Here is a 17,512-nt window from a genome sequence, read left to right as displayed (position 1 = left end):
ACAGAAACAAACTAAACAGATGTTAACCTGCTAAAACCATCCTTAGCTGATCTCACAACCTGTTCAGGCTGGTTTGTTGGCAGGTATTAGAGGGTTTTGGCCTTTTTTTTTTCAGGTGGTCAAGCTTGAAGACCATCTTAAACCATCTTAGGATGGCTTAATTCAAAACTGGAAATGCAGTCATTATTTACTCACCCTCGTGTCTTTCTAAACCTATATTTCCTCCTTCTGCTGAAAACATGCAATGATATTTTGAAGAATGTTGATAACCAAACAGTTTGGTCCCCATTGAATTCCACTGAAGTTTTTGCAAATGCAATGGAACTCAATGGGAACCGTAACTGTTTAGCTATCGACATTCTTCAAAATACCATCTTCTGTCTTCTACAAAGAAAAACACAGTTTTCATTTTCTCAGCAGCAAGTCCAGATAATTTGGATTGGAAACAATTCATAATGAAATGATAGAGATCTCATTTGTGTCTCTTTTTCGCTCTCTGGTTGATCCTGAAACCCAAACATAAACTAAAGAGTTAAATAAAGAAATAAACAGAGTAGGATGGAAACCTCCTTTTAAATGGACTGGACTGTGAAACACTAAATTTAGTCTCTCTCACTTTTCTTGCTTGTACAAATCTGGCCTCAGATCAGAAGCCAAGGGCAACTTCTCTCTTCACCACAGGCTCAAAACCCTCCATTGTCCCTTTGAGCACAAGGCCAGTGTGTATCGGTCTCCTGACTACAACTCGACCTTGCTCATGAAACAGGCCTTTATCCAGGCTTCAACAATCAGGCTCCTTCTTCCCACACTGACATCAGTACAGTAGGCAGCATCCCTGAATGCCCCCAAAGCTCTTTGGCCTTGAGTTACTCCAGCCTTTGGTGGAGATGTGGCATGCCTGCTGTTCCTTGTGGTCTAGACACACATTTTGGACTTTGGGGCCGGGCCATGCTGCCTACACATTCCCAAATCTAGACTGAATGACCCTCCATTTGCCAGAGCACGTACTTGGAGAGATCATCCGGTGTCAGACGGGTTCATGTTCTGAAACATTCTGAGGACCAAGGGGTGGTAAGAGAAGTAAAGCAGTCATGTTCAGTGCAAAAAAATCTATAATCTAGACTAAATAATAATATTTTACTATAGAAAAAGGCATCCAATATTATTACACTATGTATTTGGGATAGTGCTGTACAGTGATTGTAAATGTAACCAGTCTGATAATTTGCAGTATGCCTATTATATGCTAAAAAAAAATTCAAATATATAATGTTGAATGAAAACAGTTTCTCACTTTGGAAAAAAATAAAATGAGGAAAAAAATCCATTTAATCAGTCTATGTATCAGTATCAATACTGCCAATACTGGCTTTGATAGTACTTAATGAAAAGATGCCCCTGAAAATATTATTTAAAATATATAAGTAAAATAAAATAAAATAAAACATTACATAATAAAATAAAGATGCCTTTAAAACATTGTTTAAAATACATATATTTTAAAATAAACAAAATAATAAAATTAATAAGATGGCACTTAAAGATACCTTCAAAAATCTCAAATTAAATTAAATTCTTAAAAACAAATTAAAAATAAAAGACAGTACTTCTTAAAATATGTCTTATATTATTTAAGATATATAAATACAAAAAAAACAATACAATATTACATCATAAAAATTAATAAAAAAAAATCTAAAAAAAAAAAAAAACAAAAAAAAACAATATAGTATAAAATAATATAGTATTTTAAAATAATATTTAAAATAAAGTGGTACAAAATAAAAATAAAAAAAAAGTATTAAAACAAAGTATAAATAAAATAAAATAAAATAAAATAAAATAAAATAAAATAAAATAAAATAAAATAAAATAAAATAAAATAAAATAAAATAAATAAAATAAAATAAAATAAAATAAAATAAAATAAAAAAAATAAAATAAAATGCTTTATTAACTGCTTCATACTGGTGTAGCCAACGTCTCAGCTAATTCCAGTTGGGCACCAACAGCTCAAAAATCTCCCCATATCCACAAAACCAGGGGTTTTCATTTTCACTGAAACAGCCGTCAAATGTGGTCCCCATACACAAAATAGAGATCCTCTCAGTCAGTTCACATTAAATCCTGCAGTCAGCTGATCTTGGTTTGGTCTTGGACAGCTTAAGCTGGGTACAGCTGACATAGTCAGCTTAGATGAGAGGAAAATGCAAAGCAGATGTCATGACTATGTTGTTTTGTCAGGTGTATTGTTCTTATCCCCATCTCAACCAGCTTAGCAGCCCACACAATGATGCTCTTAAAGCCTGGGGAGCCCACATGTACAACTAAGCTTTCAGTTCACTCAGAAGTTATAAAGAACCCCAGAACATTGATTACAGAATGACGCATTATGCTTCCCTGTGCCTTTCACAAAAGCCTTTCATTTTATAGCATATGAAAAGGGGTTATTGCTCACTAGAGTGAGCAAACCTGCATATTTTTTAATACTATTCATATAGCATGTGCGTTCAAAAACAGCTGTATGGAGAGTAACAGAGAATGTAGAGATTGCTGGAAATGTTATTACAACTATTGTTTTACTATTGTTAAGACAATCCAGACATTGTGAGAAACTTTTGGAATATGTACACTACCATTCAAAAGTCTGGGTTTTTTTATGTTTTTGAATAAGTATATTATATATACACCAAGGATGGATTTATTTGATAACGAATACAGTAAAACAGTAACATTTTCAAATATGAATAAAATCTAAAATGGCTTTTTCAAGACTCAGTTTATTCCTGTGATGTCAAAGCTTAATTTTCAGCAGTCATATTACTCCAGTCTTCAGTTTCACATGATTCGTCAGAAATCATTCTAATATGCTGATTTGCTGCTCAAGAAACATTTCTTATTATTAATGTTGATAACAGTTAGTGCTGCTTAATATTTTTGTGGAAACCATGATACATTTTTAGGATTCTTTGATGAATAAAAAGTTCAAATGAACAGCATTTATTTGAAACAGAATTATTGTAACATTAAAAGCGTCTTTACTGTCCTATTTCATTGATTTAATGCATCTTTGCAGAATAAAAGTTATAATTTCTTTAAAAAAATGACTGGCACCAAACTGTTAAAGAATAGTGTACATAGACCAATTATAACAATACATTTGCAGTCTGTTAGTAATTATTAATTAAATGCTCATAATAAAACAATTAACCAAATATAATCAAATAATACATTAAAATAAAAAATATATCCAGTTTTTCTTAACAATTGACCAGCCACTTGCTGAATGACTAATCAAGTATTTCAATTTCTCCCTATTGCTGTCAGACCAACTGTTTGTTACCCTTTTCCCAGTTTCTCAACTGTACCATTCATTATACCTTCTTCCAAATAAAATATAGGCTAAAAGGACCATAAATTTGGAGTGAGGATGGAAAATCCAGGATGAATCACCTCACGTATTATGCAGATGCAGTGCTCTACAATAAGAGGACGACCTGAGCATACTACAGTACTGGAGCATGGCCAGAGTACAGCCACCTCCTCTAAGGAGTAAGAGAGGAGTAACCAAAGCAGCAGAGCTCACCTCATAACATTCTGCTCACAATACTTCATTCTGTACCTGCATATTCTTATGGGATAGATGTCTTAGATTTTGGGCTAGAGAATCCACTCTAACCAATCTCCAAGCAGTGAGACAGAATCAAGCTTTACTTTTTAATCACACGATTGCTACTAGTCTGCAGTTTAAAATGGCTTTGATATGTTCTCTGAGTTAGCTATACACAATCTCTGTGGGTGGTTGCTCTACAGAGACCAGAGAGGACAAAATAAACCTGAAATTTCAAAAAAGAACCTAGAAATACAAACAATACAGGCTTCCTGATATACATCCAAGAATATACACCCACCCCTTAAGAAAACTAACCATCATGCTTGCATAATAATCGTAGTTTTACTGTGGATAACCATATAGGTAAAACCATTATCACTACTTTTAGATCATTTTCTACAAAACCATATTTTTTCCACAAAGGAAAAAATATGCCTTTACCAACATTTTTGCAAAACGTACCTATAAAAACAAATCATTCCAGTTTTTTTTACTTGAAATGAACACTCACTACATATTCTGCACGTGTGTTTGGATAACTAATATCCTCGGCTCAGCTAACAGAAAATTAGCTGAATGAAAGCACTGGGCCTTTTTGTTGGCCAGCATGACTGATTTTACTTTAAATGAACTGTGGAACATTACAAAATGGTTAAATGGTGTTTAACAGCTGTCAGTGTGCTGGGGAAGCTTTTAAGCACAGTTCACTTGTTTAAATTGGAGTTCAACTAAGCTTCATACACTATGCACAATGCTAATGCTAACCAACAGTGCACTGGTGGTAACACTGAAAGATAATGGGATATTAAGGACTGGTGACTGTACTAATACAAAACAAAACCATCCATATGCACATTTACCAAACTGTTTATTGCTCCATGATTCTCCTAACCACTTTGACAGACAACAAAGTTTGGCTTTATTCTTGCTACAACCAATATGATGCAAGTAGGCAATGAAAAGATTTTAAGAGTAACTTTGGGAATTGAATAAGTCAGAGCCTGCCAGTCAGCTCTGGTTAAGATAAACACAGTGCTGAACGTGTTAAACAGCATTCACAACATCATTATTGATTGTAATGCATGTGCATTTAGAGTACAAATACACTATGTAAATTTGTTGTAAAAGTTCACATGTATAGATGGAAAAGCCACACTCTTTTTCACACTCTCACTAGTTTAATATAAACTACTGCTCAAAGGTTTGGGGTCGGTAAGATGTCTCTTTGCTCATCAAGGGTTTGGCTAATCAAAAATACAGTAACAATAGTAATATTGTGAAATTTTATATCAAAAAGTTCAAAAGAACAGCATTTATTTGAAATAATATTTGTAATCACGTAAAAGTCTTTAATCTCACTTTTGATCAATTTAATGCATCCTTGCTGAATAAAAGTATTAATCTTACTCCAAACAGTAGTGCACTCACTATCACTGTCCCAAACACACAAACCCTAACCTAAGTGTATTTACAAAGCAACTACTAAACCCAAAGTCAAGTACTAAAAGTACAAAACTACTGTACTAAAACCACATTTCTTAGTCAGCACAGCTGAGTATATTATTTATACTTTGTTAGAATGATCTGAAACATCTGCTGAAATCTCGTAAAAGGCACATCCCTTTTCCTTATGTTTGTTATTGTTCCTGTATGTAGAGGCAGGAACTCAAGAGGAGGGAACTGATTGACTGGGTTACTCTCAGCTTATCAATGGAGGCTTTGACTTCACCCAGTACACAGCATGACCACCATTAGTCTTGTGTTAAACAGTGAAGTCTTTGAGACAGAAGACTAATCACCTCAACAGAACGTAGATGGATACAGAAGAGCCCAGAACTCCATACAAACACAACTACAGAAAATTCAGTACACGCACAAACACATGGGTCCCTAAAAAATGTACTTAGGAACAGTGTACCTTAGTATAGTGATGGTATCAGATGTATCAGATAAGATAATAGTATGTTGACATACCATAGTACCAAATCATAACCATTTTCAAATACCATGGTAGACACACTACTTCAAAGGTACTTCAAAAGGTTACAATAGTATGAGGCATAGGTTGCTGTAAGTTTTGTTTTTCCTGATATTCAAGATTAGTGAATTTTATTTTATTTATTTTTATTTATGTATTTTAAATGGATTGTAAGCACTAAGATGAATTCCAAGCTGATAAAACATCAAAATGTCAGAAATTCCAATAGCTTTTTTTAAGCCTGGAAAACACAATTTTGAAATTACCTTAAAATTCCAGGTTTTTCAAGTTGTTTTCAAATTGTTACCTACACAGTATATCCAAAAATATGATGCTACAATGGTTTATGTACAAAAAAACATGGTATTACTATAGCACATTATGCAAAAAAATGGTATAACCATGATCTATTTATTTAAATTAGCGTTCAAAAGTATAAAGTCAGTAAGTCTTTTAAGGATGCATTAAATCAGTCAAAAGTGACTGTAAAGAAAATCAAGACATATATTATTATACATATATTAAATATATATATATATATATATATATATATATATATATATATATATATATATATATATATTTCAAATAAATTCTGTTCTTTTGAACTTTCTATTCATCAAAGAATCCCCATGGGATAAAAAAATAATAATAATTTCTGAAGGATAATGTGACACTGATCACTGAAGTAATGGCTTCTGAAAATTCAGCTTTGCATCACAGGAATAAATTACACTTTAATATACATTCAAATAGGAAACAGTTATTTTTATTGTATTTTCGATCATATAAATGCAGATAAGAGCACAAAAGCACTTTTAAAAGGCAGTGAAAATCCAAAAAGACAACACATTACCAATGTACATGTCCAAAAAGCATGACTATAACATGGTACTTTTTCCTTTTCCTTTTTTGTACTGTACCAAATGTACAGACATGTTCACAGAGACATGCTTACACTGCAACTAAATGTGCACAGTCATCTCAACCCTACACACATCCTCACACAAAAAACATACACACTCTTTCTTCCAGACTTTACAGAGGGGCCCCGCTGCACCTGAAGGGTTGGGTGTGAATGCTGACTTTCCTCCATTCTGCTTCCAAAGCAAATACTGTTAGTTAGACTTTATTTAGACTTTAATTCTTAAAATACGCCCATAAATGTCATTCAACATAATCCAGCCATTAACGCATGCTACATTAAATAGCATTAGACTCATATTGCATTCTTTCTTCTCCTTATTATGCCATTATTATTAATTCCTCTAACTTGCTTCTGCTTTTGGGAATAAAAATACACCATTATTAATGTGTCATGCTAATAAGGCACATTTAAAATTGAGAAAGAGGGAGAAATAGGCATGTAAACGCAGCCCTGGCTTGCACAAGACAGACATTAAAAAGACATTAAACTCAGTTCTGAGGTGAATACCCATTACCTGAGAAAATAATATAAAAGTAAGAGAAGTTAGACAGAGAGAAAGAGACTTGCAACTGTTAAACTTAAGCAAGCCTACCTGAAGGTCAAAGAATTTACTGTATCTTCTGTAGATGATGTGGGATGTGGAGTCAGAGTATGTGACATTGATGAGATACACCTGAAAAGAGAAAAATACAAAGAAGACAATTAGAACAATGTATAACCTCTACACTTTAGTTACACATTTCGGTACAAAGGATGATAATTTCAGTACAACGATTGTTTCTACGGGAAGCAGTTCATAGTGCAAATATTCAAATTTACTTATTCTTATCATCATTTATTGTTGATTTCGTCTTCTGCAGTTGTCTCAACCTGCATTTTTCAGTTAAAACAGCAATTGCACGCGTTCATTCAACTTTTAGGCTGGTTGAGGACAAAGAAACTTACATTTTCCCATTGTCTGGATAATCTATGAAAATATAGCTATGCCTACACAAAAAAAATTATTGAAATGATTATTTTTTACAGTGTGTGACATTCTAAGCTGCCATTCTAACCTGCCAAAAGCATATTTGCCAATCATTTTTATGCCAAAAAATTGGGTAAAAACTCAAGAGCGAGATATGTAATGACATCACAGATCTGAGTGGTCAGGAAACGCCGCTGTATAGTCAGGGACAAGCGTTTCCTGCAGGTATACAATTCCTAACAAATCCAGTTCTATTGTCCTGCAACAGAAAAAAAGATCAAACGTTTAGTTCCTCCACAAGGCCACCAACAGACAATATGACATCATGCGGAACCCAGCCCTCAGAGATGAGGGGAACTCCTGACCTGTTCACAGGAATTTCCCCCTGGGTGGGATACTCGCAGGGTGCCTCTGCCCTGCACCTGACTCAGCAGTGGATGGGACAGCTTCCTCCTCTAAACACAGGTCATGTGTCTTTCATGACATGCTGCCATGTTAAGATCACTTCTAATAAAGAGTATTGTTTTTGAGGTTTCAATGACATTAGAAAAAAAATTTCCTTTTTACTACTTCTTTTCATACTTACTGTTTAGGAGTTTTGTCACTTGGCAGTTACCTGGTATCCTTGTGTCCACCCAAAACACCCTACCAGAGTTATTATTGTTAACTAAAACTGAAATTATTAAAAACATTTTGAAAATAAATCAATATCAGATGAAAAATTGAATCTTATTTCAGTTAAGTTCCCTAAGTTTAATTTGAAGCACTAAAATTGCTAACTGGACATTTAAAATAAAAATATTAATGAAATAAAAATGAACTAAACCTAAATGATTAATTTAAAAAAGGACAAAAGCACATGACAATTACCAAAAAAATAAACTGAAATCAAAATGAAAACTGTAAATATAATTAAAAAAGCAAACTGAATTATAATAGTATATAAATAATATTAAAATAACACTACATCCTAAATATATGCATGTATATGTATATTATTATTTACAAAAAAATATATATATTTTTAACAGATCACACCTCCTTGCAGTCTCACTAAAACAGATGCAAACATGTAAACAAATCATTTACAAATCTATTTTTTTATATATATTTGCATCTAGAGTTAACCTAGTTCCCAGTGCCAATCAAAACAATCCACAGCTGATATAAACAGATTGACTACTTGACAAATGACATTCTTTTTCCCCTTTAACGAAGATATTTCATTTACATTCAGCACATTTCCTTGCAGTGTACACCCAGTAAGTGTGTAATATTACAGGCTCATTTCAGCATGATATTCTGACCACAGCTCTCTAGCATCAAGCCTTCAAATAAATTGGCCCACCAATTATGTCTCTCCAGGGTCTAAACTCAGACACCTCAAGCCTGTTCAAGGTCAAGAGAAGTGTCTGGAAGCTGTATTTGTGACGCTTGGGATCTAACAGATTTGAAGTTTTGCTGTGATCTTCAGTGATCTCCTGTCAACCTCCCAACATGCTGTATGAAGCACATAGTAATGTGTGCCTTTGCAGTGTAATGTGTATGAGTATGAAATGGCTTGTTTTTCCATAGATGTGGAAAAATATAATATGTCATTAAACATTGCCACATTTTTGCTCCGTATTGCAGAGTATTGCATGTCTGTTTACCATGGTAACCACCAAAATACAACTTAATTTATTAGTGATTTCTGCTCAGGCAAGCATCACTGCTGCTCACACTTTTTTCAGAATTTCCAAAAACCCTTACTATTAAAATTCTGGGCTTAACTCGCATCACATCACATGTACTACAAACATGAAAGAGACCTCAAATTGCGTGGCTTGTTGAGAGGAGGTGTGCTATTGTTCAAACAATTACATTTGCACCTAGCAAATTATAAAATGGGCAAAAAAAAGGGCTGAATCTGAAATTGCTCCCCATACTCTACAAATGTTTGTCCTCTTAAATAATGCACTATATAAGGATAAAAAGGGCAATTTCGAAAACAGCCATTGACATAAAAAGAGTGACCCAAGCCATTTCATTGACTTAGTAAGTAACTCGCCAACAATCACTAAGAACACCTACCAACCAAACAGCAATATTCTAACAACCTCAACATTGTGGTACTACGTTTTGCACCTAGCAAAGGACTAGCAATAACCCAGCAAAACTCAGAGAAAACATGCTAAAAAACCTTAGCATTGTGGCACCAAGTTTAGAAATTGTTTTAGAAATGCCCTAGCAATCACTCAGAACATCCCAGCAACCACATAGCAACATGCTAATAACCCTAGCATAATGGAACCTAGTTTTGCACCTAGAAAAGCTCTAGTATTCAACATGGAAAAGACCTTGAAAACCACACAGCAACACGCTAGCAACCCTAACACTGTGGCTCCGGGGTTTGCACATAGACCTGTTGAAAAAACAGCTGAAACCAGCCTGGTCATAGCTGGTTTAGAAGGCTTTTGGCCACTTCTTTAGCTGGTCAGGCTGGTCTTCACTGGTCAGGCTGGGAGACCAGCTAAAACCAGATACTTCCCACTTAAACCAGCTAAGAACACCCAACCAGGCTGGTTTTAACTGGTTTTTACAGCAAAACACTCGTATTTAAGCACCCTAGCCACCACATAGCAACATGTTAACAACCCTAACGCTACGGCACTGAGTTTTGCACCTAGCATTCCATCAGTTTATAATTTTACAGTACTTGCAGTAACTATGGTGACTGTAGTTAAAAAGAAAGAGATTGTATTAAATGATATGGACCATTTTCCAGTTCTGAAACACTCAAGCAGTAAACGCAGAGTACTGAGCAGACACTTTCACATCTGTTGCGATAGAAACTAATTCCAAATGGTAGCAATACCGCAAACCTTTTTTTCCCACAGGATGTTTAGCACAATTGAGTCTGGGCTTGATTATTAGACAAGCAAACCATTTGATTTACCTCATCTCCATAGTCTGTCATGTATCAAAGATTATGTCATGGACCATAAAGTGGGAAGCGGCATCAGCTTTTCTGTGGGTAATGAAATATGACTGCTATCATATGAAACAGGCAGATGTTTGTGGCGGGGCTGCAGAGAGAGTGAGAGACAGATAGAGGAGGCTCTGACCTGTGCTGTGAGACAGACGGCTTACATGCTTGTGAGTATTTGCATTGTGCCAGGTTAAAGTGCTTCCCCTGTTAGCAGAATGCTGGGAAACGGCCTTGACTAAACCGCCTCACGCTGTTTCCCACAGTGTGTGTGCAGCTATCCAAACAGATACATGCTTATCACACACCAACTGCCTGGAAAAGAGTGTGAATGTGGGAGTGCATGAGAGGCTTTCTTTGAAAGCATGTGCTAAAAAAGATACTCCATGTGTGTGTGAGTGACTCCTACAGGAGTTATTTAAAGACCCTGACCGGACTGGCATGTATGGTTGCTGATTCTGCCCTTCTCTGCCCAACTGTAATATGTAATTTCACAATGGAGAGCAGCCTCAATCATCTCGTGTGTTTGTGTAAGATGAAAACTCATCGCTGGGACCATCTTCAGGGCAACCAGAGTGGAAAACAGGATTACTGAAAGCCCACGCCCAAAATATTAAAGCACAACTTCACTGTCCTAGAGAGCAGAAATAGCACTGAAACAAAAGAGACTAAGCCAACAGGACATCCACCTGAAGTAAAATTTCTATATTAAAACATGTTCATTGCTAATAAATGACCACAGTGTCTACAAAACAACTGTAACAGATGTTTCGCCCATAACATCTGGGCAACTCTGGCATTGGATTTGATTATATCCATTGATGATGTTGAAAAGCATGCAACAAAGAGTCCTGATTTCAAGTGTTCTTGAAAATCCTTAGACATAAAAGAACAGACGTAACGCAACAGAGATCTCCCTCTTTAAATACTTATCCTATAACGGAGTCAAGGAATAAGATTAAGACAAAGCAGCTGGATTCCTGGAGGTCACAGAGACACTGAATACATGTATATAAGCATACTTGTCATTTGTGAGAGAAAAAACCCTGATTCTGTTTCCAATGAGATTCAGAGATTACACACAAAAGATTTCTTCAAGCAATTCAATACCCACAGAATCAACAGTAATCTTCAAAGTATGGCAGCAAACAAAGCACATCACCCACTGATTAAAAACTTCAACTAAACTTTCAAACGTTTGGCCGCTCACATTTTACAATGTTCATAAATAAATCAAAGTCAGCACTCAGCACAAACACTCAGATCACACAACCAGGAAGTGTCTTGGAAGACCAAACTCAGAGAACAAAACTGCATTTCATCAAAAACTAAAGCTTTCCTTATAATCATGCATTAGATAAACATCAGCAGATCAGACTTTATCATGTCCAGCTGAAGCACATATTTCAAAATAAAAAGCGTTTGCAGCTTTTCGAATAGACAGTAAGAAGTAAAGCCAGAGAAACTTACTGAAAAGCAGTCATCCTGTCTTCAGATTTATCATAAGAAAGGATGAGGAGTTTTTAAGCTTGAAGTCTTGGTGGGGCTTAAAGTACAGGCCTCACAACTTAAGTAACTCAACCCCGCCTAAAGACACTATTTCAGGAGACACATAAAAGACTATCCATCTACCATATTTACAACCATAGTGCATACATGGCCACAAAATGGCATTTCATTCAGCTGGTTGAAGAGTTCAAATCTGTGATGTGAAAACAGCAACATATCTATTCATCATGCTGAGCAAGAAGTTAAAGATCTTGTCTAGACATTAATTTACACTAGTTGGGATTTTAGAAGTGTGGGATCCTCAAAATCGTGTGATGAGCCAGTTTTCACATTAATACCAGCCTGAGTATTTTTAATAAACCATTAATAAACAGTTTTAATTTTTAATAAAACACGCAAACTTGCCCTGTCACCCAAGGCAAATTCATATGTCATCTAGGGTCCACCACTAACAAGAGGAATGGCTAGTACTTCATGTAGAAAACTTTCATGAAAATCAAATTGACACAATTTAATTTCTAAAACATGTTTCTGGTGTTATTGTGAAAAATTAATTGGTGCACATTGTAAAATTAAATTAAAAAATAATTTAATCATTTTAATTTTGAATTATTAAATCTTGTAAAAATAAAGTAAATACACATTAACAAAATATTATTAGATTTATTAATACATTCATTAAATAAAATATATACTTTGTGAAACAAATCTGCTGCTGAACCAACCAAGTCTCGTCCAACATTTTTTTCTTGTAACGAAACGAAATATCACATTACAAAGTAAAATTGGTTGAAAATGCTGTCATGTTAAATGTACACAATCAAAAGGGAATGGTTTGACTGCCATCATTTTTAGTGAGTTGGTAAAACTAGTTCCAGATCATTTTGTCCCTCTGTATACAACAAATTTCCAATTAAATTAAATGTAGGAAAAATTAATACAAAACCAGTGACATATGTTGATTATTCCCATTAAAAGCATTCAGAACATACATTGTCCCACACAACACACTGACCCAAACTAAGACCAACAAACTCAGAGGCTAAGTACTATAAATGTGTTCCAATCACAGCAAATTTGGCAATTGTTCCAAGCCCACGTCTCAAGGGGTGAGCGTTTACTGCAGGGTTTAAGCTGTGTAACTCCAGGCGGGTCCACTGGTAATGGGATTCTGGAAAGGCAATTTCCCACAGGAAGTGATAACTTCTAAATCATTACTTGTAAATCATTAATTAAACAATATGTAGATCAAGGCAGAGAGAGCAAAAGATGAACGGTATAACTTTCTGATCCTCCTCACTGAGAATTGTGATCAACAATGATCCACAGAACAAACCCATTTGACGCTCATTCTCTCTCTACTTCCTTTGCATTTTTTTGTGGTCATTTCCAGTTTGCTGTTGCCACTGGTCACCCTCTTCACCTCTATCACCCCAATGCAAAGAACATGCACATTCCAGCTCCCGGAAAGGGATGCGGTACAGGAAGTGGAACTTAAGTGTAGATGAAAAAGTGTCAACTCAGCGTACACGTCAACCTTTGAGCATCAAAACCTTTGGCCTTACAGAGCAACCTGGGACAAGACACCTCTTCAATCTCAAAGAGTATGTGAAAGCGGAAGACATTTATTATCCACTGACAAGGACGCTGGTAGATTTAGGAACTGTAACAAACCGAAAATCTGCAAATGGTCAAATATCATCTAGTGAATTTTTATTTTTACTATTGCAAGTCAGACACTTGCGAATGGGGGCGAATAGCCAGCCACTTCCATGAAATGTTGTAACTGGTGGTGTGTAGACAAAACTGTCAGCGAGTGAACACGGCACTGCTATTTTTCAGCTCCATTACACCTACGTGGCCTTTCAAACCCCTTCAACAATCCCATCTTTCATCATAGAGCCCTTCGAGAGAGCCAGACCCAGCATCCCAGGCAAAACAACACACCAGAAACAAACACGTCATTAGTTCATGTCATTAACTCAGCTTAGAATCAATTAGCATGCATTGAATGCACTGAAAATATGAAACAATTCTGATAAAGTATCCTTTTGTTGGGATTATTTTCTTTATGGGTGACAACATCATTAGCTACTGTGAGAGAAAAAGCCATTTCCCATGAAGGCTGCTGTACTGAGGCAGAGCTTCACTTCCAGCCCACACATGTTGTCACCAGCAGCTCTGGCATCATTTGTTGTCTATGATGTAATCAAGCTGCACTGAAAGCAATAGCATTCGCTCCGCAACTGGCAGCAGGCAGACAGTAACTCTACAAAAAGGAGCAATGAGCTTTAGTGCTCCAAGATGTCATGTTGGACAAGGAACAAGCGAAGAGGAGGGGAAATGAAAACGCGGAAATTGAAGACAGGCAGGATGCAGCAGGAGTCATTTATCAGTACATAAACGTATGCGAGTGCTGGTATAGGATGTGTGTGGGATATGGAGGGGGAGGGGGGTGCTAGTTTAAAGGGACAGTTCACTCAAAGATGAAAAATCTGGGTTTCTGAGACACTTATTCCCTCTATATCTGTCATTTTAAATCTAGATTAAAGACCAATCTCTTTAACTTGGCATACACTTAATATATTATTGCATTTCTATAATTCAAATCTGTGAAATAATTGTTAGGCTGCATTAATTAGTTCAATCGGAACACTTCCCATAACACCTGATGTACTCGCTACATCATAAGAAGAATGGCATCTACGCTAATATTAGTCTCTTTCATTCTTATTCCAAGGTCACTGTAGCCACAAGGATCAAGTTCTTATCCAGATCAGATGGTGGATCAGCACCTAGAGACGACCTCTACAGCCCTGAATGTCAGCGGAGACCATGTCAACGAGATGCGCCCCAGAGACAGATCCCCTGCGAAGACCTCATCAACTTACTAGGCGACTATTGGTACAGACCATGAGAACCAGAGAAGTCCTCTACACAATCTGATCTGTGTTGCAGCCTGGAACTAAACCACGCCATGCTGGTATCGTCTGCCCCCCGACTGAGCCTGGTTTCTCCCAAGGTATTTTCACCATTTCTATCACCGATGGAGTTTTGGTTCCTTGCCACTGTCGCCTTTGGCTTGTTTAGTTGGGGACGCTTGACTGATTGCACAGACACTACTGGAAGAGAGCTGAACTGGATGATGACATCACTGAGTCATCAATGAACTGACCTTAGCTGAAAAAATTACTCTTTGTTATTGTCCTCTTGCATTATTGACAAACAATTTTCCTATTTGACACATTAAAGCTTTTTTAACACAATCAGAAATGTACTGTATAAATAAACTTGACTAAAGTGGATCACTGTTTCAATAGTTTAGCCACAAGATGCAAATAATATGCATGATATCGTGACTGTTGAATGAAAAAAATGCTTACTATTTTTTTCTGTGTAAACTACTGTTCAAAAATATAGGGTCAGTACAATTTTTTAGAGAAATTAAAACTTTACATTTCTCAAAGATGCATTAAATTGATAGTAAAGTGATAGTAAAGACTTTTACATTGTTACAAAAAATACATCAGTTTCCACAAAAAAAATATTATTAAGCAGCACAACAATTTCCAACATTGAGAATAATAATAAGAAGCAAATCAGTATATTACAATTATTTATGTGGGTCATGTAACACTGAAGACTGGAGTAATGATGCTGAAAATTTTGTTTTGCCATTATATCGAATAAATTACATTTTGAAATATATTCAAATAGAAATAAAAATATTTCACAATACTCCTGTTTTTACTGTATTTTGATCACATAAATTCAGTCTTGGCGAGCATGAGACTTCTTTCAAATATACTGTGTATATATATATATATATATATATATATATATATAAACTTGACAAAATCATGCCTACAACTTTAAACAACCATAAAAATGGAGAGAACTTGACAGCCCAAATATACAAGCAAAACAAAATTTTCCCAGTTTAATTTCATTTTAGGTCACCTTTCTTATTTTTCCTTTTTTAACTAAAACAAATCAAATTTTCGTTGTAGTGGTCATCAACATTCTGCCACAAATGTTGTTGATTGAGCTTAACTTCTATTTAACCCACAGTATTAATTAAACCTACAATATTAAAGTCTGTTTGTAAGCCCAAGCAACTATACGGCTTTAAAAGACCTGGAATAAAGTGCACACATCTTGTAGACAACTTTTATGGTCCTTTTAAATCAGATTAATCACCATTTGCTTCTGTGGATGTTTCCACATATGGAAAATAGCAGCATGAACATTCTTCAAACCTTCTCCTTTTGTGCTCCACTGAAAACAATAAAGTCTAAAACATCTGGAACAACAGGAAGATGAGTAAATGATGAGGGAACTATCATTTTGGGGTGAATGAAAGAAAGAAAGAATGAATCATGGCTTTACTCAATTTTTGTGTTGAATAAAAGTGTTTTAATAGTCATGTTGTGGCATGAATGTCTTGTAGTGGCCTATGACAAGGATTTAACAGATGGAAACAACTAAGGAATTGTGTCATACAAAAGCCGACAAGACAGCAGATTGTCTGGGGAGAGTCTCAAGGCAGCTTCATGTAATGTTCACACACACAAACACATTTCGGACATGTGGGGCTCTGTTGGGAACCAGTGCTCGCTAATGAATTGTGTGAGAAAACATGTCACACACACAGTTCCCACAAAGACATAACAGAAGCAATTCTGTCTACCTTCAGAGGAGGGTCTCAGTGCTCACTTCCTGTCTGGAAGCATGCAATTTTCCATCGTATGAACCCCTATTTTTACTTAGTCCAACTTCAAATTCTCAGCTGACTAATGATGACAAACCTGCAGTTCTTTTCGGAAGCGGTTGTGAGTACACTCTTTATCATCCTAGTGATGCACGTAAAACCTGTCCCAGATCAGAGTAAAAGCCAGTAAGAACCTTGTCTTGTGTATGAAGTAGTTTTTTTCCCCTTTGTCTAAATACAGCCAAGCTATCATTCAAAGAGAGGAAGTCAGAGCGTTCCTGGGGATTAAAACAAGGGCATGTGGGTTCACATTTCCCCTCCTCCTTTTCTCTCTCTCTCTTTCTCAAAAGGAAACATACCCAGCTGTTTGACAAACATTACTAATGAGACTGAACAACTGGCTTTCTTTTTTTACTCTCTTTCCAGAGTATGTTGAAGCCTGTGGGATATAAGGCCATGCATATTCCAAAGGCTCACTCTCTCGGGAGAGAATGTAGTGAATCTATGGCAAAAGCAAATGAATCCAGTGCAAGTTATGGGAGAGGATGTTGCACTAATGCTGATCTGAGAACAGTTCTGTTGCTCTCGTGGTTAGAAGATTGAGATAGTGGGCCCATGTTAAACAAGCTGTTTAAAACAAAAAGCCACAACTACTGATCAATGTCAAGGCTGTTAAAATGTACCATCACTTAAAATGACAGAACTTTTGGTTGACTGGCTACTGTCTAAAAAGCCTAAGATTTAGCACTAGAAATAGGTCACTAATCAATTGGTAATATTAACCATCTGGACTCTCTGTACAGTAGGTCAGATATATTTGCTTGCCTTGACCATTCTC

General features: G+C 35.8%; 1 protein-coding gene across 7 annotated transcripts in view; it reads right to left on the bottom strand.

The window, feature by feature from the left end:
* Positions 1 to 17,512, bottom strand: part of sh3pxd2aa (SH3 and PX domains 2Aa) — an 83,826-nt gene that overhangs the window by 64,723 nt on the left and 1,591 nt on the right. For all 7 annotated transcript variants that reach the window (XM_042761510.1, XM_042761517.1, XM_042761476.1 and 4 more), the window contains exon 2: positions 7,112 to 7,192. In XM_042761510.1, coding sequence (XP_042617444.1) covers positions 7,112 to 7,192 — 81 coding nt within the window. The remainder of the gene's footprint in view (positions 1 to 7,111; positions 7,193 to 17,512) is intronic.

The sequence above is a fragment of the Cyprinus carpio genome, chromosome A1 (assembly GCF_018340385.1).
Source record: "Cyprinus carpio isolate SPL01 chromosome A1, ASM1834038v1, whole genome shotgun sequence".
In the NCBI taxonomy this organism is placed as follows: domain Eukaryota; kingdom Metazoa; phylum Chordata; class Actinopteri; order Cypriniformes; family Cyprinidae; genus Cyprinus; species Cyprinus carpio.
Note: the sequence above shows the minus strand (reverse complement) of the source record. Positions and strands in the feature narration are given on the sequence as shown.